The sequence below is a fragment of the Drosophila nasuta genome, chromosome 3 (genome assembly GCF_023558535.2).
Source record: "Drosophila nasuta strain 15112-1781.00 chromosome 3, ASM2355853v1, whole genome shotgun sequence".
Taxonomy (NCBI): domain Eukaryota; kingdom Metazoa; phylum Arthropoda; class Insecta; order Diptera; family Drosophilidae; genus Drosophila; species Drosophila nasuta.
Window position 1 is genome coordinate 15,884,817 of NC_083457.1, and position 26,996 is coordinate 15,911,812.

The 26,996-nt window shown below is 40.6% G+C and overlaps 4 protein-coding genes across 6 annotated transcripts; 2 read left to right on the plus strand and 2 right to left on the minus strand.

The window, feature by feature from the left end:
- Nucleotides 1-80: 80 nt before the first annotated feature.
- LOC132790182 (ras-GEF domain-containing family member 1C) lies at nucleotides 81-3,423 on the plus strand. Of its 2 annotated transcripts, none has more exons than XM_060798639.1 (6): nucleotides 81-276; nucleotides 506-1,524; nucleotides 1,586-2,353; nucleotides 2,418-2,561; nucleotides 2,620-2,825; nucleotides 2,886-3,423. In XM_060798639.1, the coding sequence occupies exons 2-6, from the start codon at nucleotides 679-681 to the stop codon at nucleotides 3,121-3,123; spliced, it is 2,202 nt and encodes a 733-aa protein (XP_060654622.1). In that variant the 5' UTR covers nucleotides 81-276; nucleotides 506-678; the 3' UTR covers nucleotides 3,124-3,423. The 2 variants fall into 2 exon arrangements, with proteins under 2 accessions (XP_060654622.1, XP_060654623.1); XM_060798640.1 differs by having other exon boundaries at nucleotides 725-1,524.
- Nucleotides 3,424-3,426: 3 nt separating this feature from the next.
- LOC132790183 (anaphase-promoting complex subunit 10) lies at nucleotides 3,427-4,242 on the minus strand. Its single transcript, XM_060798642.1, has 2 exons — nucleotides 4,015-4,242; nucleotides 3,427-3,958 (listed from the first exon to the last, which is right to left on the minus strand). Exons 1-2 carry the CDS (start codon nucleotides 4,151-4,153, stop codon nucleotides 3,504-3,506), a joined length of 594 nt encoding a protein of 197 aa, XP_060654625.1. The 5' UTR covers nucleotides 4,154-4,242; the 3' UTR covers nucleotides 3,427-3,503.
- A 282-nt stretch (nucleotides 4,243-4,524) lies between these two features.
- On the plus strand, nucleotides 4,525-5,306 carry LOC132790184 (U3 small nucleolar ribonucleoprotein protein IMP3). Its single transcript, XM_060798643.1, has 3 exons — nucleotides 4,525-4,727; nucleotides 4,790-5,001; nucleotides 5,063-5,306. Exons 1-3 carry the CDS (start codon nucleotides 4,591-4,593, stop codon nucleotides 5,257-5,259), a joined length of 546 nt encoding a protein of 181 aa, XP_060654626.1. The 5' UTR covers nucleotides 4,525-4,590; the 3' UTR covers nucleotides 5,260-5,306.
- Nucleotides 5,307-6,183: 877 nt separating this feature from the next.
- On the minus strand, nucleotides 6,184-26,899 carry LOC132788030 (patronin). Of its 2 annotated transcripts, XM_060795318.1 has the most exons (25): nucleotides 26,753-26,899; nucleotides 25,495-25,895; nucleotides 21,048-21,359; nucleotides 20,890-20,978; nucleotides 20,693-20,828; nucleotides 20,383-20,633; nucleotides 20,222-20,322; nucleotides 19,133-19,285; nucleotides 17,959-18,063; nucleotides 17,393-17,635; nucleotides 16,426-16,488; nucleotides 16,086-16,235; nucleotides 15,892-16,021; nucleotides 15,028-15,394; nucleotides 14,868-14,969; nucleotides 14,449-14,595; nucleotides 12,473-14,206; nucleotides 12,068-12,304; nucleotides 11,804-12,002; nucleotides 11,438-11,512; nucleotides 11,080-11,151; nucleotides 10,400-10,504; nucleotides 8,706-8,879; nucleotides 7,247-7,529; nucleotides 6,184-7,180 (listed from the first exon to the last, which is right to left on the minus strand). In XM_060795318.1, the coding sequence occupies exons 2-25, from the start codon at nucleotides 25,522-25,524 to the stop codon at nucleotides 7,036-7,038; spliced, it is 5,403 nt and encodes a 1,800-aa protein (XP_060651301.1). In that variant the 5' UTR covers nucleotides 25,525-25,895; nucleotides 26,753-26,899; the 3' UTR covers nucleotides 6,184-7,035. The 2 variants fall into 2 exon arrangements, with proteins under 2 accessions (XP_060651301.1, XP_060651302.1); XM_060795319.1 differs by lacking the exon at nucleotides 19,133-19,285.
- Nucleotides 26,900-26,996: the final 97 nt, after the last annotated feature.

Sequence of the window (26,996 nt, forward strand, 5' to 3'; positions counted from 1 at the left end):
TCAAGAAACTTTGTTGTTTGTATTACAAACCAATGTTTACAGAAATTGGGAATGTTTCTCCAACCCTGAACGCGGCCACACTGGCTCAGTCCCTCGTGAACAACCCAACACTGCCTGTGTGTGGGCAATAAATAAATAAATAAAAATAAAGAATCGCCAACAAAACAGTTTATTGAAAACGGAAACGAGCAATTAATGTGACCCACAATGAGGATGCCATAACGAACGGCGGCTGTGCGTCAAATAGAACGCTGATACCAAATGTTGTTCTTGCAGGTGTGTGTGTTCGCTTACAAAATATTCTAATAAGACAGCAGACAACGCCAGCCCAGCCCACTTTTCTGGGGGGTGGTGGAGAGTGGTGGGCGTTGTCACCTTGTCGTCACAAGGCCTGTGCTCGATAAATTTAATTTGCTAACAAAACCCATTGTTGATCATTTGTATTGAGAGTTGTTTCGATGTACTCATGCATTCTCGGCCTAATTCCAAATTCGTGTTCTTACAGAAATGTACTCGATAGTCATTGTGCATTGATATTAATCCAAAGAAACCAATCCTCCCCCCATCCGTTGGTGGGTCATAAATGCATTTTATCAATACCAAGTCAAGTTCACCACTACCAAAACAACACCAATCTAATTGTCATAAAAACCCTCTTGACTAACTCGATCAATCAAAATGGACGAAGACATTATGAACGCTGTCGAATCTCTTTTTGGCAAAGATGTTAAAGTTGTGGACTGCCAAACGTCGTCGACGGTGCAACAGGAGGAGGTGCTATTGATCAATGGTGTGCCGGTTAAATTGGATGGTTTGCCGGCGGATGATGCCAGTGCTATTAAGAGTGCTCTACTCGATGGTCAGATGCCGGCTGTGGAGCATCTGAATCAGCTGCTGTTTCGCGCAGGTCTCGCCCAACAGCCCATCGAGGTGGAAACATCGCTGACCGTCAAGTCATCGCTGACAACTACTGAGGAGGTGCTAGTCTCACGCAACGGCCAGGTGCTCGATGAGCGTACTGTGGAAACCAAAGAGCACTTCAATCATCAGTCACATCAAAAGGAAATTTGGCAGCCAATCAAACAGGAGAATGCTTTAGCTCGCGCCACTCCGGAAAATGCGCTCAAATATCGAACAAATTCGAACTCAACATGCACTTCGCAGGCAACAACAACCGATCCGGAGACAGAGACGGAGGCGGAAATGGATCGACCTGGTGATCCACTGGGTCGGCAGTTGAATCAAACCTTTTCCAATGCTTCCATTATGTCCACCAGCTCGGCCATCACGTGCTCGGATCAGCTCATTAATTCGGCTTCCAATATGTCCACTGCCACAACGACTATGGGCGACAAGAGCTCCAATCTGAGCAGCTGCGATTCGGGTCACGATGGCCTCTTCCACAGTGTCTCAATGAGCGCTCCTTACACGCAATGCGACGCTCGTGACCCGCAAACAGATTCAATGTACTGTGACATTCCCAGCTCAGCGGATGAGGCTGACGTCGTTTCAGTTGCCGTGTTGGTATGTTGATTCTTTTGAATATTTATCAAGGTTATACATGTTGTTCTTCCCTTTTTTGCAGAGCACGCATTTGCAGATTACGGAGCAATGCGATGCAGCCAAGGATTGCCAAACATCTCTGCCAGTTTATGCCAAAGATCTGCCCGCCACTGGCAATCTGGATACGCTAGCCAAACTGCTGGCCAAGCCAAGCAACGAAGACATCGAGTTTAGCCTTCTACTCTGTGCGCGTTTGTTTGTACAAATGCAAGTGTTGCTTGCACGACTTGTTGAAGAGCACCGGGGACGTGAGGAGCAGCTGTTGCGACTGCTTGGTAATTGGTTGCGTCTCTGTCCCCATGACTTTCGCAATGAGACATTACTACAAGAGCTGCGCAAACAAAACCACAACAAAGCGATTTCTGCTTTCCTCGACAGCATTGCCGATACACTCGCCCAGCTGGACACTAGTCGACGCTGCCAACTGCAATATTTGCTAAGCAAACAATCGTCAGCTAGCTCGCTGGGACGTCAAAGCAGTATTAAGTCACTGAAACGTTTCGCCACAAATGTCTACAAGACAGACAATGTGTTGAACAAGTGCAGCAATGCCTTTGAGCTGGCACATCAGCTTTATGCCATCGAATATGCCTATCTCTCACAAATTCGACTTGAGGAGTTTGTCGAAATGATCAGCGCGGGCGAATTTAAGTCTTGCATGTCACAAAAGAAGGCCAGCACTCTGGGTTCCAGCTCCAGCAGCTCAGCCAAGCAGCCCGAAGTCAATATTGCCGCGTATGTGCAATGGTTCAACCAACTGTGCTCTTTAATAGCCACGGAGATAGTTAAGGTGCGTATGCTGCTGACATGGTCAATCATTAAATAAATGATTAAATTATTTATTCTCTCATCAGCTTGGCAAAAAATCTCAGCGAGCACAGATGATTGAGTTTTGGATTGAGACAGCTTTGGAGTGCTTTAACACGGGCAATTTCAACAGCCTGATGGCCATTCTAACTGCTCTCAATATGACTGCCATAACACGGTTAAAGAAAACTGTAAGTTAAACCAATATTGAAATAATACATTCAAGTCCTAAATCAACTTCACTTACAGTGGGCAAGGGTGCAGCGAACAAAGTTCGAGGGCTTGGAACATCAAATGGATCCCAGCGGAAATTATCAGAATTATCGCTCCACGATGAAAGCGGCTGTCTGGCGCTCAGAACGAGAAGACGCCAACAAAATTGAGCGTGCCATTATACCATACTTTTCGCTGTTTCTCAAGGATTTTAACTATATTCACGAGCAACACGAAACCAAGTAAGAGAATTGTTGTTTTGCATTATAATTAAATTCACTTAACTATGGTTTTTCTTACAGATTGGTCAATGGTTTCTATAACTTGGAAAAGTGTGCTCTGTTTGGGGCTCAATTGCGCAGCTTTTACAATTGGCAGCGATTGGATTGTCCTTACGAGCAACTATCCAACGTAGTTGGCTATTTGCAAAAGGCAGAAGCGTTTACAGCTGATCAATTAATGAAAGCCTCGTATGAATGTGAGCAACCTGATGGAACTGAGGAGAAGGAACATTACAAGACATTGAAGGCGGCTAAATAAACGAAGACACACACATAATTTTTGTGTATTATTAAGACGACATTTTTCTATACGGAATCCGTATCGAACCTCGCACAAACATCGGCCGAGTTTGTAGACATTTCTTTTGTTGACACATCCATGTTTACATTTTATGCATTTTGCATTTCGCAATAACGATAATAATTTTAACAACACAATCGCAATCGTATTTGTTAATTTGTACTTAAGACATAAGCATAATAATAATAATCAACTAATTATATGCATTCATTTGGCATAATACATATTGATATTCCAAATATACGAATATAAACTTTACAGTTGATGATTTAATACTACAGCGCGATAGTTTTTATTTTCCAAACAGCAAAAAAAGGTAAAGAATACAAATAGTTCACTTAACGTATGGTGGAAAACTTTTGGAAATCGACTGTGCCGAATTTTCCAAACAGTTCTAGCGGATAATGTTTGCCCTTGCCGCCACAGGGAGCATGGACACGAATCTGTCGCATGTGAGTATCACGTCCATTCTGATGATTCGAGATGACTGCGATCTGCAGCATGAAAGTGCGCAGAGATTTGACGTTGCCATCCTTAATGGGTATCTGCACCCAGCCATTTGGCTCCGTCAGATCAATTACCTGCAACTCCTGAAGATCATTAAAGTTGGTCCCGGAGCGTATGGAAATTCTCGAGGGTGTATAACTCTCGTCAAGTTTATAGTCAGTGTAGATATAGATCTGACTAATATTGGTGCGCTTATGGAATTGTATGTTCACCAAATGGGGTAACTGGCCATCAGATTGCCAGTATGTATCCATTATATTGTCGCGCAAGCGTTCCACACCAAATCCTGCACAAAGATCGTTTTCAGCGCACCATATTTGCAAAGCGGCCAATAGTTTTTACCTGGCTTGCATGACGAGAGACTCCAGACGGCTTGAGCGCCCACTTCGCGCACCAAGCCAAGACGCTCCTCGGTAAGTGGGTCCTCTTCATTTGCTACAACCGGCTTGGTGGCAGACTCCTCGTCCAGAGTAGACGCCATTGCATCGAATCAATGCACTTAGTAAACGTAAACAAAGACAAATTTATTCATTTGTTCCAAAAACTAGTTCGTTTTGTTTTCCTTTTCGGCACTATGCAATAGACAAACAGCTGATTGTTCGTTTACCAACACTCCGCTCTTCATCGGTGACAGAATTTTTGTTCTTTATCTTTTGCCCGTAATTTTAAATTTTACCATTGTTATTTCATAGATCGAATCGGATAAAGGAGTTCCATAAAGAAAAAATGTTTCGAAGATAGTAAGGCAGTCAGAATAACACGAAAAGACACAGCTTTTCAAATATGCCGCGTATTTATATAATTTTTTCGGTATATTTGTCGAAATGAGACGGTATATTTAAAAAGTCAACGACGGTTACACTGATCGAACCACACGTGCAACCAGAACGGCAATAGAAGAAATAAACAAACACAAAAATGGTGCGCAAACTAAAATTTCACGAGCAAAAGTTGCTTAAAAAGGTTGATTTTATTACCTGGAAAGTCGACAATAGCAGCAGGGAGAATAAAATCCTGCGGCGCTATCATATACAAAAGCGCGAGGACTACACAAAGTATGAACAGCGTCATCTACATTTTGTACAATATACAAATTGTTTGTTTCCTTTTCTGCTAGATACAATAAATTGTCGCGTGAAATTCGAGAACTTACTGAGAAAATAGCCAGACTAGATGCAACAGATCCCTTCAAAGCAGAGGCCACCGATATGCTGATGCACAAACTGCATGCAATGGGTGTTGCCAACGACAATCTCACCTTGGAGAGCGCCAGCAAAACATCTGCGAGTCACTTTTGTAGGCGACGATTGCCGGTGGTGATGGTTAAACGTGAGTAATGATGTTCAATATAATCAATGCATATGCTAACATTTATTTATTTACATTTCAGTAAGAATGTCGGAGGGTCTTAAGCATGCCACAGGCCTCATTGAGCAGGGTCATGTTCGCATTGGACCTGAAGTGGTTAAGGATCCCGCATTTCTTGTCTCCCGCAACTTGGAAGATTTTGTCACTTGGGTCGATGGTTCCAAGATTAAGGAGCATGTGCAGCAATACAACGATCTGCGTGATGATTTCCAAATGTAATAGACTTTAATACAACTACCACTTATTTTAGTACAATAATATATATAAATGTTTGTGTACATAATAACAGTTGTTTTTTTCTAAAGAAACTTCCACTTAAAACGTCTAGACTGATCTTGCATTGTAGAAAAACCAATTGATTTGCATTTTGTTAAATTTTAATAACTTTATTACATTTCATATAATAATGTTTAGATCGCATTAATATTATTCATTTATGCTGGAGCCTATCGCGCCAAGGGCGCAGTTGGGCCGACACACATATACTTGTCGATATATATATATATTTATATAGTATATGGTACATACATATATAAACTTGTTAATCAACTTTCCCTAGTACTTTCTCCCCTCTTTCGCTAATGCCTTTTAAGAATGGCCGCACTTAGCTCTGCTGCCTTATTAGTTTCGTCACTTACAATGTTAATTAGCTCTTTCTTTCACAATACGTATTACAATAATGTATAGATACATATAAAACATATGATGTTAAAAAGGCATTTCCAAAATTAATATCATTATCTCGAAAAAACAAAACAGCCAGTAAATTAATTTAACGCAATACGGAAATGAGTTAAAAAGTAAGAGAATTATGTTTATTCATATTAAATAGCAGAAAAACAAGATTTCGTGCACGGTTGAGCGGGGGGGTGTAAATAGATTTTGTAAACGGAAAACAGAGGCAATTCATAATTTCTATATTTACTCGATGGCAGTTAAGACGCGCGCGTACAGGTTTTCAAGTAGTATCTATTATCCAGGAGCCCAACCCAAACCCGAAGATTAAATAATATTTAAAATACATTTCGCAAAAATGACTTAAGAGAGAAGTTTTCAAAATAGTTATTAGGTATATGTTACGAATTTTAGAGTCCGACTGCGTCACGATTGTAGCATCTGACTTTGTTAACAAATACGTGTGTATTCATTTTGTTTGTGTTTATTTATGTTAAATACGAATCGCGTCTCCCACAGAATTTGTACAAAACAAAGACAAAAGCCCACGCTCTCAATTTCAGCCAGTTAAGTCTTTTTTCATTTTGTTGCATAGGTATATGTGTGTTTCGTGTTTTTGGGGTTTGTATCATTTAAATATTAGTTGTATTATTCCTTTTTAAACTTGCGTAAAAAGTAACTATAAATTAGTGTTAAAATAAATAGCTAGTGGCATTAAAATTAGTGTCGACTGGCGAAATTGTTGCCCTCTCTCCGCCCGATGCCTGATACAAAATAATTTGGGGAAGGGCAACCAGATTCCGCATAAAAAAACTTCATAACAATTTAAAACAAATTAATAAGATAGATTTTCTACAATTTCTCTCTGTTGTTTGTGTGGGTTTGTGTGTGTGTGTGTGGGTGTTTTGACAAAGTTATTTAGTTATCCATTGGATATTATTTTGGCTTTGTGTGGGGGGAGTTTTCATTCTATAGAATATAGTTTCGTTTTTCTTGTGGTTTTTTGTTCTTTTTATGCTTAATATTCAAAATAAATATTTTATCGCATAGTTTTTTGTTGTTTTGTTTTTCTTTTTTTTTTCAATTGAATACAATATTTTATGTAAATTCCAATTTGTTGCTGCTGCTGCTGCGCAAACGTGTGCAATTAGTTATTAAGCCATATTATGCCGGACCCTGTCCCCAGAGCCCCAGCCCAAAACCCAAGCGCACTGCTGAATGACTCGGTGTGTGATTAAAACGTTTAATTGTCTTTGCTTTCGCAGTTCACTTTAGTTGCAATGAAGTTTTGCAATTTGGGTTTGCAATCCGATCCGGATTTTAGATTACAAGTGCCATGTCCTTCTTGCTGGGCAACTGCACCCGCTTGCCCTGCCACAGCGAGTTGTGTATTGTGAAGGCGTCTATCGTGACTGTCAGATGCTTTGTGTGCACCTGGGAGAAGCATTTGCCACCTGAGTTGTATCTGAAATGGGAAGAAATTAAATGTATTACTCGAATGTGCCAATCAAGATGCAATTTCAACACTCACTTGAAGAACTTATCGAACATGACTTCGTCGACTTGACTAGGTCCCGTGCCGTACAGCTTTGTCACTTGGTCCGTTTCGGGCACATAGCTGTAGAGGGCACGGAATTGGCAGCCGGCATCACGGAAGAGTACAAGGAAGTGTTTCGCCTCAGAGCGTGCGATCTTCTCGAGCACTTTCTGCTTCGCTTCGCGATTCACGGCGCCCGGAAAAACGCAGTATTCAACGGCATTCAGTATAATGCCGCGATTCGATTTGGCCGCTGGTTGTTTATAGAGTTTTGGACCTGTCGATTAACAAACAAGTATGTTTAGCACAATCTTTGCTTAGGTTTCTGTGTGATATCTTGTTGATTTATCGTGGATTTCTACTCAGTGTTAATGGCAAGCTTCCTAATAAAATATATATTAATCAATTAATTAATTAACATTCTCTGCTTTGCTCTTTCTACGTGCAAAGTGAGCAAACAAAACTGAAAAACTAAATAAAACTAAATGTTGCAAACTTGTCGAATGCTGCGCTTATAATTAAGAACCTGTTGCATGCGAGGGTCCTTTAGATAAGTAATTTTATTATAAAGTTAGCAACATTAATTGTCTAATCGAAAGTATATTACATTAATTCCAATTTAAATTTTGTGACAGATTATTGTCAATCTTTTTTATTTTTAAAAGGACCCTCGATTGGTTTTAATACTTACATTTTCATCTAGCTAATAACTAATTTGTTACTTAAGTGAATCATTCCAAAACAACAATATAAATAAATACAAACAAAAGTACAAAAAAAAAATCATTTCAACGAAATAAAAACGTATTATTGCTTGCAATTTTGCATTAACTTTTTAGAATTTTGTGTTTGTTTGTCGGTTGTGAAGCGGTTAAATTGGGCTAATCGTTATGGTTTAATTAGACTTAATTAATTGTATTAAACTAGAAAATAAGACGCATCTCGGTTTGACTATCGAAGTCGTGGATTTGACGACGCAACGGAAGAAACGAACGAATGTATCTATAGGATAAGATTCCAAGAGTTCGATATACATATGAAACTCTCGGAATGCGCGATTGAGCACACACAAACTGTCGCAGCCCCTTCACGTACATAGGGAAGTAGTTGTATATATTTGATATGCATACATATTATGTACATCATATTGTATGTATGAATATGTAAGATTTAAATCATAGCTATGTCATGATGTTGATAATGCCAATTAAAACTGAACACTCAACTAAACAATGAGTAAAACTCGAAATCAAAAAATAATAACGAAATAAATTGAAGTAAAAAAACGAAATAAAAATACAAAATAATCGTATATAGATTGGTGGAGAGATGTACAAATGATGTATGAAGAACCAATATGTATGTACGAGTATATATATGGTGTATGTACGATAATGCTGATATTGTGGTGGATGTGAATAAAACTGAGGATTGTTTGAGACTAGGTACAAACCCGAGTATTCCATGGTATCACTTGATCCATCATCAAATCCGCGACGCTTCGATATCAAACCTGGCGGCAAAGAGCCTGGTCCAGAGGGAGATGGCATATGCCTACCTGATGCCGCCATTCCTGGTGACGGTGCGCGGCGCGGCGGAGTTGCCCGTCCCAATCCCGAATCTGTGTCTAACCATTAAGCGAGAGGCGAGTTCATCATCAATCATCATGATCATCATCATCATCAACATCAGTCACAGTATGCATATTGGGCACAAAGTTAACCATCAACCAACCAATCAAACCGCAGCCAGGGTGACAGAGCGAGAGCGTGGGTGAGAGATAGTGGACAGAGAGCGAGAGAGAGGGCGCAAGAGCGAGGGCGAGAGAGCATTGACAAACAGTGTCAGGGTTGCCATCCATGCAGAGTAATATCATTCGATTGATGCGTTTATATTTTTTCGTTTTTATACAGATTTTTTTGTTTGTGTTAGTCGCCACAGGATTATGTCGATGGGATCGATCGAGCGATGAATGTTTTTTTTTTAGTTATATAGGTAATTTTGTTAATACATTTTCACATTTCGGTTGTTAATTTCAAGAGTTTTGTAAACGAGTTTTGAATTGAAAGAAACGAGAAATAAAAGAAGAGAATGTGTGCATTGAATTTAGTTAAGCAATTTCGAAGTTCCTTAATATGTACTTAATATCTATGTATGATCAGCCTGAAAATGTGCTTGAGTGTGCATGGGTGTATGTGTGTATTTGTGGGTGTTTTGAGTGTGTGATTGTGATTGGTGTACAGGCATATTTGTGTGCGTAGTCAAAAAGAGGACATTCCCCATACCCCAAAAAGCGGACAATATATACAAAGAGTGGACGAAATCAAACCAGAACCGCTTGCTCAATTATATTGACAGTGGACAACTGACAGATCCATAAATATAATGCTAGAAACACCGCCACCGCTTACATTGTCAAAGTATAACCGAATCGTTCAGCAAAAGAAAAGAAATTCAACAAATTTGTCGATCAATTTTTCGAGAAAGAACAGATAAGAGTTAAGAGAAAATTGAAAAATACACAAAATAGAAAAATCAATAACGAAATGATTATTCTTAACTAATACACAACGAATATGAAAATATATATATTTACGGAAAGAAAATAAAGACAATTTTATCAACTTTATATGCAAGTAGTTCAAATATTTTAATGATGAACCCAATTACTATATGGGAGCTTTACATATTTTAATGTTGAAACTAGAATTACGAGAATCGTTTACTTCAATCAAGAGTAATGCATGTGGAGCCGTATATTATATATTAATAAGACAAAAGTACTGGTTATTTATTACATTCGATGTTGACTAGATAAAGAAATATTTGATGGTTTCAAATACACCATCCAACGTTGCATTACTCTGACCTTTAACTTAAAGATGTAGAACATATAATGAAGACAAATATAAAACAATCACCAAATGAGCTCAAAATATAATAGAATAATAGTAAAATAACTGCCACCAATGTGGGCTAAGTGAAAGACAAATGAACTGAAGCCAAAACCAGAGAAAAAGTCATCTATTACACAAAACCAAAGATGAGGTAGCAGTAGAATAAGTTTAAGATAGATTGAGTAAAAGTAAAAGGCAAGCAGCTGTATTTTTTTTTTTGTATTTTTTGTAGCTGTGAAACTCTTCTTACCGCACAAATTCATTAGTGAATTGGACTTTCGGCCACGGAAATTAAGTGTGCTCCCCTTAGCAACTGATATACGCGACAGGGTGCGGCCCCTTTCGACGGCTGGCTCTGTAAAAATTGGCGCCACGGCGTACGGAATACGTATAAATCTCTTCAAGTTTCAAGTATCAAAAAGGACAACAACACAAAATATGAGAACTAAACTAAAGCTAAACTTAAACGAAGATTCTTTTTTTTTGATCATCGACCCAAACCACAATAGATGTTAGAAACAATTCAAAAAAAAATAAAATACTGTAATTATAAAATCGTAATCTTATCGTAATAATTCTCCCACAGCCGATTCCAAATTCCTGGTCCTGTTCCCAGGTGCATAATCTCTTTAAGGAGGTGCGTTGGCAGTTAGTATAGTTATTAGATTTCCTTAAGTATGTTTAGTATGCGGTTGTTTTGCTACAGTTTTATTTTAGTAGTTTGGGTGATTTAGCGTGACTTTTGTAGCGCGAAGAACGCTTCAATTTGAAACGAACCAAAAAAATAAAATAGGCTTTGTGTTAATTCTAGCAGAATTATTTTAATTCGTTCGCTGCTATTAACACAAAACAGACCAAACAATAAAAGCAAGAGTAGAAACATAATGGAAAAACTAGAGAAAAACTTAGTACTTGTTACCCAGCACCAACCTCTGGAAGTTTTGTATGATCCCCGTCGTCCAATCGGAGTTGAACTTGTGCTGGGATAATCGTCGGGGGACTCTGTTGAACAAGATTAGTAGTTATGACTTAAGATATAACATCACTTATGCTACCATTAGATCAAAAACTAAATTGTAAGTGCTTCAAACTATAATATACATAAAAAATTAAAAACAAAATAAATCTAAGGATACCCTTTTGCCAAAATCATATCAATAAAATACTACAAAAAATAAATGATAATTATACATAAACAAATCATTAAATAGAGCATGCTTAAAAGTAACTTAGTAAATTAATATTAACAATGCAAATTAAACGAAAAAGTAACAAAACTGGAAATTACCTTTAACAGTGAGGGAGTCTTGAGATCCCCGGTAATAATCTCTTTTCATTGAATTTGAGCTTAGCTGACCGTAGCCTGTCCAATTAGGGATAATCGGGTTTTAAAACAAAAAACATAATATTAACAAATTAAATACAGCAACTAAATTATGACGCACAAATTAAACGAAATTAAACAGAACAAAGTTTTGCAATTTCGAAATTCCGAAATTAACACACACACAAATATTATACACAACACTTTCGGGAGATTTTTCTTGCTGCCACGTCTTGATTTGATATTTAGCACAGACAATATTTTTCTTTGGCAGCACTCTTGATAATATTGTGTGTTGTGCGCACAGTGACAATCTAGCGAATCGCTTACCAGTTAGATTAGAACTGGAGCCTTTCTTTCCCCGACTGGATAGGCTTGAAGCCTCACTAATGTCCACGCTAGCATCATCTACGTGGATGGTTTTGGGCCGTGGTCGTGTCACACGCTGCTGTCTAAGACGTGGCGTGGACGCGCTCGAACTCTGCGGCTGCAGTTTAACATGTAGATCGGGCCGATCCAGGGTTTTACCCTACAAACAAAAGATATAATGTAAGCAATCCTTACAATTTGTATGAATGAGGGGGAAACACTTACTTCTCGCTCGGCCTCTTCGATGGCTTTCTTTAGTCTATGTTGTTCCAATATGGCCGCTCGTCGCGCCACTTGCTCCTCCTTTTTGCGCGCACGTTCCTCCTCCTTTTCCCGTTCCTTTTCACGCTTCTGCGATGCTTCAATCTCCTTGCGCGCTTTCGCCTCCTCCTGCTGTTGGCGACGCTGCAGCGACAGCAACATAATCTTTTCCTTGCGACGCTCCATTTCATCAACAGATTCCTAGAAGGAAATGTAACAAGTTAAAAATTATATTGGGCAATTTCCTAAAACACATTCAATAAAATAATATGCTAAATTAAAAGCTAAACCGGGTCCACAATTATATTTATTTGAAACCTTTTTGAACTAGAAAAACTAATGTTATTATATATTCTACTATTCTCTTACCGGATCCAGATTGGTTGAATCCGCGCCAATGACAATCGCCTTGTTCTTGGCTGCCTCGGCATTTTGCTCGGCCCTCAGACGAGTGGGCGACAGAGGTTGTTGCTGCGGCTGATTGGTGAGGTCCTCAAGATGGCGACGCTCCAGACCCAATGGTTCGGCCGTCGCTGCAGCCATCTGACGCAGTTGAATGGGCGGCTCATCCGTGTATTTGTTGTAGGTTGCGTTGCCAGCACTGTTGGCATTCGATGGCAAGCCAGCGGCAATTCCATGGATGCTGTGACGGGCAAGGGAAGCATTCTTGATCTCATCACCACCCCCCACCGAGTTGTTGATGTTGTGCAGTTGACTTAGCGATTCACGTTTAAGGACAACTTGGTTGTCCACACTATCCCGACCCGGTTCCTTTTTGGGCGAGCGCTTGGTGCGCAACGGCGGCTTTGGTCGTTTCGGCTGATCGTTGTCGAACGATATGTAGAAGCCCTTCTCGGGTCGTTGCTCTTCGCCACTGCCACCGCTGCCGCTGCCACCGCCGCCACTGCCGCGTGGATCCTGAAAGCTGTTGGCCTGTATGGAGGGTCGCGAGGGCGAGGGTATGCGATAGGTCAGATTGCCGCTGGTGATGTTTAGCTTATTGGAAATCAGCTCGCCGCTATCGTAATCCTCTGAGCTGCTGCCGCGTCCGCTGTGCGTCGCCGGCAACTGTTGCTGCTGCTGTTGTTGCTGCTGCTGCTGATGCAGCCGCTGCTGTTGTTGCACCACAAAATCAGAGATGCGTGTTGACTGCATTGACTCGATAATGTTGCGCTCCAGCTCGTCCACATCCTCCTCGTCGCCAATAAAGCAAATGCTCTGCGGCGCCATCATATCCTCATGCTGACCCAACGTCATGGGCTGCGGTTGCATCATGTTGCCCTTGGGCGAGCGATTGTCGCGTAGATTGGTCAACGATTGTTGGCGTTGCACGCCATTGGCGCCACCATGCAAACGCTGGCCATGCTGTGGCGATGATTGCATCTGGAACAGATGCTGCAACTCACCGCCACCGCCGCCTCCAGCACCGCTGCCACCATTCTGATGCAGCACAAAGCCCTGAGATGCGCCAGCGCTGGAGGGCGGTCGATTTGGCCAGTTTTGTTGAAGCTGCTGCTGCTGCTGCAGTTGATGCTGCTGCTGTTGCAACTTCTTCTGGCTTTGCCAGGCATTCACATCTACCAAGGGCTGTTGATGCTGCTGCTGTTGTTGTTGCTGCTGCTGCTCATAGGCAGCTGCGGCCGCCGAGTGCGCCCAGGTGCGTCGCTGTGGATGTGGCTGGGGCGGAGACTCGTGCAGGTAAAAGTGATTCGCCGGCTGGCCGTAGTCATCGTAGACGCTGTTCCGCTGCTGATACTGTGGCTGCGGCGGTGGAGCCCCGTACGGCGAGTGGTTGTTGTAGGGTGCACCATTGTCGCTGTAGATGCTCTGGGGTTGCATGTAGTGAGCAGGTGGCGACATGTATTGGCCGTGCTCGTTGACGTACTGCATCGGGGGCATCTGCATGGGTTGCTGCTGGTGTGGATGGTGGAGTTGCTGCTGCTGTTGCTGGTAGGGATCGCGACTGGGCGGACGGGAACTGTAGGCGCTGACGGGCGCATTGAAGGCCTGCGGAAGATGCGGTGATGAGCCAAAGCTTTGCTGCATGGGTCGTTGCTGGTAATGATGATCAGCCAAGTGTTGTTGCGAGCCATAGGTTTGTTGCTGCGGATGCGGTTAGAGAATTGCGGGGGCGGTGGAAGCGAGTTAGTTGAATGCACAAACAATCAAAACAAAACAAAAACATAACAAGTACAATAAAGGATAACAAGGAAACAGAAACAAAAAACGAGAACCAATTAAGCAATTATTGAGTTAATTTCATTTTTTTTTGCTGTTGACAATTTCGAGTGGAGTGAGTTTTGCGAGGTACATGGAGCGCGTCCTGGTTTAGTTCCTCTGCTTACCTGATTCAGCATGTTGGCTATTTGCTGTGCCTGCATCAGCTGCTGCGCTTGCAGATGCTGCGCCTGCATTTGGCTCTGCTGCGTGGCCAGCCGATGGATATCCTGTTGGATATCCTGCAGATTCATGTTCATAATGGCGATGCTTTGCTGTATTTATCGCGACGATGCATCCAATGGACCGGGGTGTTAAGTTCGTGTGTGTTTTATGTTAATGTGTTGCGTTTTAATGTGTGTTTGTGTTGCAAGTGTTGTGTTCAGATGTTATTTTTTATGTGGACACAAACCACAGACATGGCGGGGACAGTTTGAAGGAAACGGGAGTATAAAAAGAAGACACAAGCGAATTAACATTTACATCCGGGGGTTAGAACAAGCAGTGGGTGAGTTTGAACTGAGAGTTGCGTGAAGTAATCGCTCACCTGGTACTTGTCCATGTCAGCTGGATCAATGTCCGGCGTGCGCTTAGACTCATTGCTCATGGTCTCCCACTTCAAGACGTCCGGACACGACTCCAAATCCTCCTAAAATTTTGGAGTTATTAGCAATTGATTCTACTTTTTACCATAAATAAATTAATACCTTTTCTTGGTGCCTCATCACGGCCATTTCGATTTTACGCTTATCCTGCTCGATGCGTCGCCGTTTCTCCTCAAGTTTCATGCGCATCGATGACAACTTGTTGACATGCTCCAGCGAACGCATATCGTCATCGCAAATCTCCAATTGCCACGCAGCCGGACTGGCTGGCATGCTGCTCGTCGAGGACTTGCGTACAGGAGTGCTCTCCGGATCGTAGCCACTCGTCGATCTGGCATCGTTGTAGTGCTCGGCATTCGCATAATTCCTTTCGTTGGAATGTTGTTTATTACGCGCCATGGGCAACGGACTGCCCGCATTTGATAAATTCGACAGATTGTGGCTCGAGACCGTGGGCACATTGTCGACACTACAGCAAGAGGAATATTTGTTTATTATAAAATATAATGAATGTAAGAATTAAACATTTAAAAGCACAAACTATACGACTCTTTAGAAATTGAACTTTAATGACTAACAGATAGCTTTTCGTTTTTAACCAATTGAATTATTGAGCAGTAGCCGTCAAAACAACTATGCGACAACGTAAATGTAAAAAGATTGTAAAGCGTAACGCCCTCTAACTCGCCGCTGATCACTCGCCTATTGTATTTCATTCAATACCTATCGAACTTAAATTTTCAATAGCTGCAATATTGTATTCCGAACAATATAGAACATATTTAACATTTCATTTCATGTGTTTCATTTGCTATTTATAGCTTTAGAGAACTCTGTAGCTCAACAGTATTCTAGAATTGTAATTTATCATCTGCTCTCTAGTAAAGTTCAAATTCTTAATTGTCGTATAACTTTGCTACACAATGTAACTACACCATTTTAACTATATTATGCACTTATTCGCACCTTGCTTGTCGACGCATTGAATACTTTTCCGTTTCACGATCCTGCTTCTCCGATCCTGAATCCGTGTCGTAGCCCAGCTGCAGTGTGCCACGCGCATCGGCAATCGAGGAACGCACTGCCACAGCAGGTTCTGCAAGGAAATTAAATTAGAATAGATATCCAAATAAATAATAATGAAACCGATCTCTACTTACCCACACTTGTGTTGGACAGCTTACGTTCCCTTTCCCTGTCCCGTTCGCGTTCATATCTGCCCAGCGTATTGATTTGATCCTGCGAGCCTCCAAAATTCTCAATCGTCAGCTGCGAGTCTTCGCTGGAGGAATTCCTTCGTGAACGGCGACCTGTAACATCATCAAACACAGAATTAATACAGCACATTCCAATTATAACAAAGCTACGAAAAGGGGAGATAAAAGTTTGTAGGAAACAATAAAAGGAACATCTTAAGCGCATTCAAAACACACACACACTCGCACATGGGGGGAATTGAAAACACAGCGACTGTAGGAGAAGATTCTTGTTTTGGCATACCTGCAAAGCTCGGACGTCGGCTCTGTTCCCAGTTACTTGGTCGACCAGCAGCGACAAAATCGCCTGTTTCGATTGTTTTGTGATACGAGAACAAAATTAATAATAACAAAATTAAATCATAATTAATTGCAGAAAATAAAACGGTGATGAATTTGTAAAATGATAAATCATATGAAGCTTAAAATAATAATGCAATTTTTGTGCATGCGCGAAAAGAAAAATTTGCTTTACGAGGGATCAAACAGACGGAACAGATAGCATTGAATTCTTCGATAAACTTGCTGGTTATAATCAATTATAATGTAGGCAGCTCAGTTGGCGGAAATTGCATAATTAAACTAGCGGAAAACTCACAGACTGTAACAGCAGTTGATTAACTAACAAAGTCAGAAGAGTCAGAGAGAAAAGAGATTACTATTCATTCGTTGACAAAAAGTGGTAAAATCACTATGTGACTGATAAAACACGTTCTCAATTAAATTGATAGCATTAAACATATGTTGAGTTTAATTAAAAACCAAACACTTATAATGATCCAATCTGTTAGATATTAAACTCATCTTACACACTCAAATAATAATTATTTTTTATCTATCTTAATAAATTTACTTCCATTCAATAATAAACTGATGCTATAACTCGATGAGTTTGCTTGGTGATTGTGCGTGCAAACTTGTGTTAGAGTATCTCGTGGTCGAGAGTACTCAACTGTATTTATGTGCATCTATCTAAGTTGCTTTAAATTGCAGCAACACGAGTGAGTTTCAAGAGCCTAGTTAGTGTTATATGCTACTGTGTAAACTTGTTGCTAATGAGCAGAGTTCTCTCTTTCGATACGATACAAAGAAACGAACACAAAAGAACTTCAAGTGCAATTGATGGGACAAGAGATGGAGTGAAGGCGGAGGGTGAAGTGAAGAGTAGAGAGTAGAGAGTATATGAGTTATGAATTAATAGACGGCCAAACCTCTCTCGTCTGCCTTCGACTCGACATTGTTCTTTTCTTTCGCCTGACGCAAGCGAGCTGGAACCAAGGGCTCCTGCTGCGACTGCAACTGTTGCTGCTGCAGTTGTTGATGCTGTTGCTGGTGCTGAAAGTGTTGTTGCTGTTGCTGCTGCTGATGGTGATGTTGCTGCTGCTGCTGTTGCTGATGTTGCGAGTGCATGGATGAGAGTGTGGTAATGCCACGCGACTTGTGCACGACGAACGCTGCCCACATGCGAATCGAAAGGCGTTGAGATGGGCGTGGCATGGTGAATGTTGTTGGGGAGTCGGAGACGGAATCAGTTAAGCGGAAATGCGCAGTTGGTGTTGTTGGCATTGGCATGTGTTAAAGCAGTTGAGTGTGTTGGTTGGTTTTTTTTGTTGGGTTCAGAGAAAAGATAAAACAAAAAACACATAATTATAAACAAATAAATTGCAAATATATTTTTCTTTTTTTTGTGAGTGGGCGCCAAACGCTTGCAAAACATAAATTAAATTGTAAATCAAAATCAAATACAACAAATAATCAATTGTCTGACGATAATTACCTTCAGCTTGATTTCCATCAAAGTGATTTGATTGCATCGTTTGATATTCGGTGGGCGGAGTTGATCTGCGATTTAAGCCGCCGCTAAATGAATTTGTGTTCGGAACTAAAAAACCGATAAAAGAAATCAAATCAATTACAATAAGCGTTCAGTCCAAATAAATGATAACAAATAAAATAAGAAACATTCAGAATAAAAATAAAGCAAAATAAAGCAACCGTTTATAGCATACACAGAAAGGGCAAGGCTTGGAATTAATTTGGAATTGAAAAGGAGCTTAAGCTGTTCTTAAAGTTTTTGGGGGACACATTCATGAAAAGTTTAGTCCTTTTTAAAGAAAAAAATATTACAACGAGTTCTGTAACTCGCAGTGTCGTCTTCCTTAGGAGTTCTATTCTAAAATCCTAAAAATTCTTTATTTCTGGAAACAAACATTCAGAAATTCTCTGGAAAGTTTTTGAAAATGAGAAAAAGGGATTTATTGTTTCACTTTATATGAATAGATTAATTTCTAATAGTTCACTTTGTCCTTTTTTGAAATTTAAGAATTCAAAATTTGGCAAGTTTTAATAAAACCCCTTATCAAAAATGATGTTATAGAACAGCTGGTGTATAGTTTTGTTAGTTGGATGTGGCAAGTGGTGCAAGAAGTGTGCGCCAAGCTCAGCAAAAGTGTCAAATATCATGGACAAGTGTGCAACATTCTCGAGTGCAACAGATTTGGGGCTCAGGCACAGGTTGGAGTTGTCTTAATTTTAACGTAAACAATGACAGAGAGAAATGGAGATGGGTTTGAAGCAGCACAGTGATGGGGGCGAACACATGAATTTGTTGTTTATTGTTAGTTTACTTATGGCTACAACTATTGATATTGATGGGCATGAACAAAGTGGAGTGAACAACAACGAAACGAACAGTCGAACAAACAAACGAATTGATAAACAAACAACAATGAAATAGAAACAATGCAAAACATTCAACAAATGCAAATTGAGTGGGGATGGGGAGAATTGATTGTTGATTAAAGGGGAAACGTGGTGGCGGGCGATCGGGCACACACAGAATTCAATAAAACAAACAATAAGCACACAGATATAATATCTCTGGTTTGTTGGTCAAAGAAATTGGTGGTTTTGATTTTTTTTTGTTATAGAAAGAAGTGAAAGAAGTAAACCTTGAAACGGTGGCCGATTCGATGGCGAGCCAACTGGCGGCTGGTCAAGATCGCTGCGTAAATCGGGTATGGGCGTTACGGGTTGCATTGTGAGGCCCCGTCGATGGCAGATTCCGTGCTCATTGGCGCCCATGGTGCGCTTGGCGATGACATCTACATACGTGAATCGATCACAAGTTTGTTTTGCATAGAATTATTGTGAATTGTTGTCGGTTGGTTGTCGTTATATATTGGTTGCATTAAAGTGTAGAGCGAGAGAATATATATATAGATAAAGAGAGAGAGAGCATAGTGTTAACACCCATTTGGTTGGTGATATTCATTTTTTTGTTGTATTTTTTGTGGTTTTGCAGAAGCGATTTGCACATAAACAAAGAAATCAGAAAGAATCAGAATCAAGTACTATAAAATTGCTTTGGAATTTATCATTAGGTTAAGCTACGAGTAATTTGTAGTTCACGGGATGACGGCGACCGGTTGGTTAAATGAATCAAATTGAATGAATGAGGCTGAGGCTTGGGACTGAGATGAGTTTGGAGAGGGGCGTCAATTTCGAGATTGAGATTTTGTTGAGTTGGGTGGGCAACCGCAGAATCACATTGCACTTGAAGTGTTAATCTGGGTGTGAGGAACTGCAGGTGTAGTAAGTGATACCGATTTTGTGGTTGTTGCCGCTGCTGCGGCACAATTTTGATTGCACAATTGAGTGTGGACGTGTGTGTGATTAACTAAGTGTAACTAAACTGTTCGCCTATTTGCCCTCAGCATCCTGTTGACTAATCAACAAGCGAATAAACTGCTTTGCTTTTTAACGTTAACGAGAGACGAGAGCCAAAGGAAAATAGTGCAGCAAACAGAAACGGAAAGTGAACATAAAATATATAGGCAAAGCAAAAACGAAACGAACTCCACAGGACAACGACGAAGACGACAACGCAAGACATGCCCTTTGGGTTGGTTGATTGGAATATATATAGGTACTTTGGTAGGTCTGCTGGTTTGGTTTTGGTTTTAGGTTTGGTTTTGGTTTTGGAATGCGATGCGGTGCAATTGTTGAATGGAGAATGACGAAAGAGCGCTGACACTTACCCTGTCCATCCATGCCGGGGTAGCAAACACATTTGGCCGGGTGTATTTCGAACAAATTAAACAAATCCGTCAGCAGCAAGACCAGATTCAGTTTCATCGAGCTAAGTAATGAATACAGAATTAATTTCAATAAATTACTGAATGATATTCATTCACGTACCCCCCGCATGTAGGTGATGTCCTCGGGCGTCATGTGGAAGACGCCGTATGGCAAATGCTTTTGTGAAAAACTGCTCACGAGCAGTATATTGTGTATGGAGTCCTCCACCGCGGGCAGATAGTTGATGCGCACACTCGTCCACGGCACCACCTTGGGGCAATAGTAGGAAATGAGCAGCGCCAGGCAAATGCCATCGCACAGATCCTGAAAATCACGCACTGGCGGTATATCCGGCGTCTGCAGACGTGTGCCCTACAAAAAGTAAAAGCACACTTTACATTTGGCTCTTAATAAAGTGGTGATTGTCTTACGATTTCATCCGGCACACTTGACTCCAGCTCCTTGACGATGCGCTTCTTGAGCGCGGCGCACGCATGCGATATCCAAGCAAGCAATGCTTGCTCGTAAGTTTGGCCAGCAGGCGCCTGATAACTGCTGCCAGATATTCTGCAATTGTTGTTGAGTATTAGCAAATTAAACAAAAAGAATGAAGAAGTTATTTACTCACCTTCGCAGAGCCGATGTGACGCGGTCTCCCGACGATATTTCCTTTGCATACAGAATCATCAGCGATTCTATCACAGACATGTGTGCATTCTGCAAGAATAAGTAATGATCCAAGTTAGTTATCAAGTAATTAGAGCTATCGATTTAAAGTGCACTTACAATTCGCAACGGATTCGTTTGAATTAATACCGTTTCGGTAATGGGCATGTCCGAGGACTCGACCACAGCGACTCCCTTGCGCGCTAGCGTCTGTAAGATTGACCAGTGATTTAAGCTTTGGTAGTTGGGATCAGAGTAGAGATTGGACAACGTCTGACAGTAGAGCGTCGCATTGCCCAGCTCAACAACGATCTGCGGCTTGAGGCGTTCCTGGTTCTCGTGATCGCGATAGAACGGCTCCTTCAGGTTGTCGGGCACGCGATTGTTGAACGCCTTCGACAGCAGCCATTTGACGGAAGCACGTTGACGAGCCTGAAAAGATATTGTTTTTGTTTATTTATTATTATGTTGCACATAAATTGTATAATAGGAATAAGTATTTTATAATCGATGCATTGAAAAGCTCATTTTATATTTATTATATATAATTTTGAGGGTTTCAAAACCCTTAATGTTCAATATTCAACGCCACAATCTTTACATACAGCTAAGTCTTTTTTTGAATACTGTCAGACCTGATTTTTAATAAATAAGTATCATCATATATTTATTCCAAAGAAATCGACTTTATAACAATGTCACACATGTTCATTATTTCTCATGGCTTGAAGCACAATATTGATATTACAATGACAATAAAATAAAGCTCCTGTGTCATGTTTCCTTCACCTGAGATTCAAAACTGTAAGACTAATTTGCAGACAGACGAATAATGACTCAGCTGGTGTATCATTAAATAAATATGTAAAGCGTACAACCTGAATCAGACAACATATATTTTAGAGTAAAATGTATATGATTATTTTGTGGATTAAAAACTGAGCTTTTAGTCAAAATCAACAGCAATTCGTTACAACATTTCGGAATGCTCAATTTCCGGCCAAAAGAAAAGGTTAATGAATTTAATAGATACATTTTGTGTCTTACAACGGAGCAACGAAAAAACCTTTCAGTGAATTGAAGTTTGCATTTTAATATTGAAGCAATTAAGTAGCGCACTCTTCAGTTTAGACTCTGCAAATGTATCTGTGCCTTCTTCGCCTGTATATGTGTATCTGTATCTGTATTTGTATCTGTGCCAGTGTGTTTGTATCTGTTTTGTCTGTTGGCCGTTGCCGCAGTCGCTGCATCTGTGTGAAGCCATGCGTTCAATCTTCAATATGAGTTCGATAAACTCGCTGTGCTTTTGCTTTGCCCATGTATGTGTGAGTATTGTGTTTTGTGTTTTGGCTTGGCGTGCGCCGTTGCTTCATTGTGTCTGTGTTCAGCTCTCGCTGATGGTCGCTGGTCACTCAGCATGAAGAAGCGGGAATCACAAGTCTCCAGACCCAGACCCCAAACTCACATCCATGGCCAGAGAATATAGTGTTCTTTTGATTTATAAAAAAAAAGAAGAAGAAATGAAAATTCTCAAGTGGCCGCCTTTTGCATCGTCAGCAAAAGCAATTTTCATTTGCAACTGCACTTCACACTCATCAATTCGACACAGTCTCCACCGGCTGGCCATCATCTCTGATCATTTTCTAAGAATTAGCCCGTAAGAAATGACCGCCTTATTAAATTTCCCAAATGCATGGCAACTAAGGAAATCTATCGATTAGGTATAAAAACACTCTCCAGATAACAACTAAAATGCCCATAACCATGATTTAACTACTCTTATCGTTCGCAAGGTGTCGATACTTTCGTTTTTTTGTTGGGAATGGAATGTGCCTGATAAGCTGAGGGATTTCAATTTTCGAATATTTACAAACAGGTCTGGTCTGTAAATAACTGGGGATTATGTGTGAAGAGGAAATCTGTGCGTTCATCAACTTTAAATTTGACCAAAGGCTATAAATAACAGCATAGAAGAGAGTGCAGCTAGATAACGAGTCGACAAATGAGAATTAGACAACGAAAAGCGTGCATAATCTTAACTAAATAAAACCGAAAAGATAATAAGAGTACACATAAGATAGTTGCACATACTATATTCAAGTATTTTTTGGACTTTAATTGTGCATAGCGAAATAATTGTTTATTAATATGAATTTACGAATTTTTTCCTTTAAAATTATAATGATGTAAATATTGAATAAACTCATTCAACAAAAAAAAAACAATGATTTATAAATTTTTCAATGTAAAAACCACAATTACTAAGCTCTGTATTTAATTATTAATTAATTATGTATCCATTATGAGAGAAAATAAAGCACATTAAATAAAAGTGAATACGAATGATTTGTTAATGAAATTCTCTTATAGCAAACTAGTTAGAGATCGTAATATTTGCAAATTACGAATGAAGTGTACAATTTAAATGCCAACTCAATTGTTACTGAGTACTTGCAGTCAACTTTGTAAGCCATGAAATCGAGTGGCGTTTTTTTTGTCGAGCAACAGGTTAACAACGAGTGTCAAATATGTTGGCGTAGGTCGTAGACCGTCGAACTATGCGAATTGGCCAACAAGCTAACTATCGGACAGGTGGACATACTTCCTGCGCAACCAGTTTGTCTTCTCATGCTTTCCCAACAACAACAACAACAACGAAAACAATAAAACAACATCGAACTGCATTTTGTTGTCGATTTCCATCCATTTGTTTTCGTATACATAATCGCTTAATACATAAATACGCCATTAAAACTCAAATTTCAAAATGTAAACACATTTCGGGGCATGAATGAGCACATGAGCAAGAAAAACAATAAATCGCATTTGGTTTTGGTTTTCGACGCCCACATGGATGGCATAGTTTAGATCTGTCTTCTGATCCAGCATGCATATTAATAAGCTCATGCAAACACACACTCATACATACATGTTTCATTCACTACATGTGCAAGTATTTTTAAGTACACACATGTTTTCCATTGCATGTGTGTTTGTGTGTGAATGCTCACAATACAAATTGCGGCTTGGCGGCATTTATGATTTTTGGTATCGTTATCTCTCTTGTTGGCGCTCGCCTCACAATAGCAGAGGGAGCGAGAACGAGATCGCGAGAATTGTGACGATAGGCTAAATATAAATGCAAAAGGAACCCACAAAAACTCTTTTTCTTGCCTATGACAATTAACACTCGAATGTGTTTTTGTTTTTGCTTGGGAGCTGCTTATGCTTTAGAGAGCTCTCATTTAGAGAATGGAGAGTGGAGAGAGCAAAGAGAGCAGCAGCAGAAACAGCAGTTGTCGGCGAATGCTTAAAGCTGTCGAGCGTGCGCTTAAAATTTTGAATGGTTTTCAATTATATCTTTTTTTTGTTTTTTTTCTAGTTTTTAAAAGGCCATAATGCGCTAATTGCTTAAAGAGCTTAGCTGAATCAACAACAAAGCAACAGCGAATAGAGAAATAGTCGATAGAGGCGTTTTTTTAAGTTAACTTTCTAGGGAGTTGGTAGAAATTTTGGATTTAGAGGGGCGGCGACATTATCCGCCACAGCACGCACGCAGCACGCAAGCACACACACACACACCTAGCCTAGTTTTGGGCCCAAGAATTCATGTTTGATGTTGGTTGGGCGCCCTGAAGGTTGCTAAACTGTCAAACAGTCTTAACAGTCAGTTAATCAGTCACATTTTTGTCTCTCTTTTGTCAAGTTTCGCATGCGTGTGTGACTGTATATGTAATCAAGTATATACAATTGGATATATTTACATAGCAGATGTCTGTGTGTATTTCATATACCGATTAGATCATGCAACAATAGAATGAGCAAATAACATTAAGCTAAGTGGCAACTTCGATTCTCAGTCTGGAAACAATTTACAATTTTATGAATGGAGTTTTCAAAGTTGATTGAACATAGGCAATTTTATAGAGCAGCTGGCCACACTGAATTGATTGCTCTGCCTATTGTTTGGCATTGCTGTTTGTCTGTCTATAGTTGTTATTGCATTGGCTTTAAAACCAGTCAAACGCTAAGTAGGTGTCGGTCGCATATTAAAAACGCTCAAGTGCCAAGTGGCCGGTGAGCAAGGTGGGAGAGGCGTGTGGTTACCTCAGCGCACCATTTTGGCAAAGAGAGTAGGTGGCTGAAGCGACGGCAACGGCGACGTCAGCGCTCGCGTTTGCTTTTGCCGTTACGCTTATGGCCTACGGCAGCGACTGCGACGCAAGCAGCGTTTGATGAGCGCATTGCAAAGGCGTTTAAGCGACGCCGGCGTCGCAGACGAAGAGTTCTTGGGGAGTAAACTTTGACGTCGCCAACGACGTCGACGTCGCAGTCAGTGCAGGAATTTTAATGAACGCAGTATTTAGTTTGCGAGCACAAATACAAAGACAAGTGCAAACTCACACAAATACATATTTATTAGTGGCACTCCATATGTATTTATGCATATGTATGTGGGAGATGAATTGGTTTGCTTTGCTTTTGCCTGGACAGTGGGTGAGCAAAGAGAGGGGCAAAGGGGGAGTAACAACACATGTAATGGCTAAAAATACATATAGTAATTTACCTGTCGTATTTCCTGTGTTTCGGCATCCATGTTGCAGATGACGATGATGATGACGCTGCACTAAAACCTGGAGACGGGAGAGTTGTTTCCAACAAAATTCTTTCGATGAAATTGCTGTTGCTGCAACAGCGGTGACGGCGACGGCAACGGCAGCAACAAATGACGGATGTCACTGGCTGTCCGACGCCCAGTCTCCGCGTCACTTGCAGTTCACTTTTCTTTCTTCACTGGCCAGGCGGTGTTTCTTCTTTTCTTTTTTATTTTCTTGTCGTATTTTCCACACTTTCCTTATTATGGTTTTTATTTTTTGTGAGGCCTCTCTCTCTTTCTCTCGCACTCTCTTGTTTGCTCTCTTGCACTCTCGCTCTGGCTTGGAATTTTCACTTCAGCCGTAAAACAGCCTAAAATCACACACACAAACACAACGATAAATTAGTACACACACACATGCACTTGCACATCAATATTTATGATGTATTATTTTTTTTGCAAAATTAATTGCGCGCACGCATTTTTGCTAACAATTCGCGCAACAACAAGATGGTGAAGAAAGAAGAAGAACAGTAATGCAAAACACAGAAAGAGAGCAGAAGAAAAAAAACTAGCTAAGGAAAAATTGTGAATCATTCGCTGGGCGAACTTTACAGTGGGCGGCAACGGGGGGTTGCTTGCTTTGCTTTTTGCTGTTTGCCGTCGAGCTGTGCTTGGCACAACAACAGAATATCAGAGGCAGAGCAGCGGGCAGAGAGCAGCGCAGTGCAATGCAGTAGCATTTGTCGCAGCAGCAGAGGGGCAGCACAGTGGCAATGATTTTTTTACTAACTGATACAGCATCAGCTGTTGCAATTTGGGGCCACTGTTGACACAGAAACGCACTTTTCGCTTGGATCGCGTCAATTTTCGACTAATTAGTGCACAATTATTGGCGTGGCAGTTGCGGTTTTTGCAATTTTCCACTTTTCCGCGATGGCCTGGCAGTAAGTAATAAATGAAAACATTTTTCTTTTGCCTTCGTGTTGTTGTTGCGCTCGCCGTTGTTTCTCTCTCTTTTATGCGCGATACGCTGCCAAACTGGTAGACACTGTTATGCTCTTCGCTCTCATTGAGGGCAAGGCGTATGATGACGACGTCGACGACGGCAGCGACGCCAACGTTGACGTCAGTTTGTGAGCAAACGAACGACGAATGGATGACCGAAAAAATTTGCGTGTATATGCGTGGTAGATCCACTTCGTCCTTGTGTTTAACATTCTTTTACCGCTTCAATTCATACAAATGCATTTTACACGCTCCGCGCTCGATATTCCACTTAATTTTGCACTTTCTATTTGTTTTAAATAGACGAATCGAATAACAACTTGCTTCTTCTCTTCCAAAATTTTCTCTGAGTGCGCGTGTTGTACAACGCCCCAGTGTGTGGTGCATAACAACACTGACATTTAATGGTTGACTATCGATCGGCCTCCACAATTAGACAGCACTTGTATAATGTGTAATCGAAT

Bases quoted from the DNA above. Each gene is read 5' to 3' on its own strand.
- LOC132790182 (XM_060798639.1), top strand. From the start codon at position 679: ATGGACGAAGACATTATGAACGCTGTCGAATCTCTTTTTGGCAAAGAT. The intron at 2,354-2,417 runs GTGCGTATGCTG...TTCTCTCATCAG, and splicing joins TAGCCACGGAGATAGTTAAG to CTTGGCAAAAAATCTCAGCG. The intron at 2,826-2,885 runs GTAAGAGAATTG...TTTTTCTTACAG, and splicing joins CACGAGCAACACGAAACCAA to ATTGGTCAATGGTTTCTATA.
- LOC132790183 (XM_060798642.1), bottom strand. From the start codon at position 4,153: ATGGCGTCTACTCTGGACGAGGAGTCTGCCACCAAGCCGGTTGTAGCA. The intron at 3,959-4,014 runs GTAAAAACTATT...ATCTTTGTGCAG, and splicing joins TCTCTCGTCATGCAAGCCAG to GATTTGGTGTGGAACGCTTG.
- LOC132790184 (XM_060798643.1), top strand. From the start codon at position 4,591: ATGGTGCGCAAACTAAAATTTCACGAGCAAAAGTTGCTTAAAAAGGTT. The intron at 4,728-4,789 runs GTATGAACAGCG...CTTTTCTGCTAG, and splicing joins AAGCGCGAGGACTACACAAA to ATACAATAAATTGTCGCGTG. The intron at 5,002-5,062 runs GTGAGTAATGAT...TTTACATTTCAG, and splicing joins GCCGGTGGTGATGGTTAAAC to TAAGAATGTCGGAGGGTCTT.
- LOC132788030 (XM_060795318.1), bottom strand. From the start codon at position 25,524: ATGGATGCCGAAACACAGGAAATACGACAG. The intron at 11,513-11,803 runs GTAAGCGATTCG...CTAATTGGACAG, and splicing joins CTCCAGTTCTAATCTAACTG to GCTACGGTCAGCTAAGCTCA. The intron at 10,505-11,079 runs GTTGGTGCTGGG...CAATTTTTACAG, and splicing joins ATCATACAAAACTTCCAGAG to AGCCAGCCGTCGAAAGGGGC.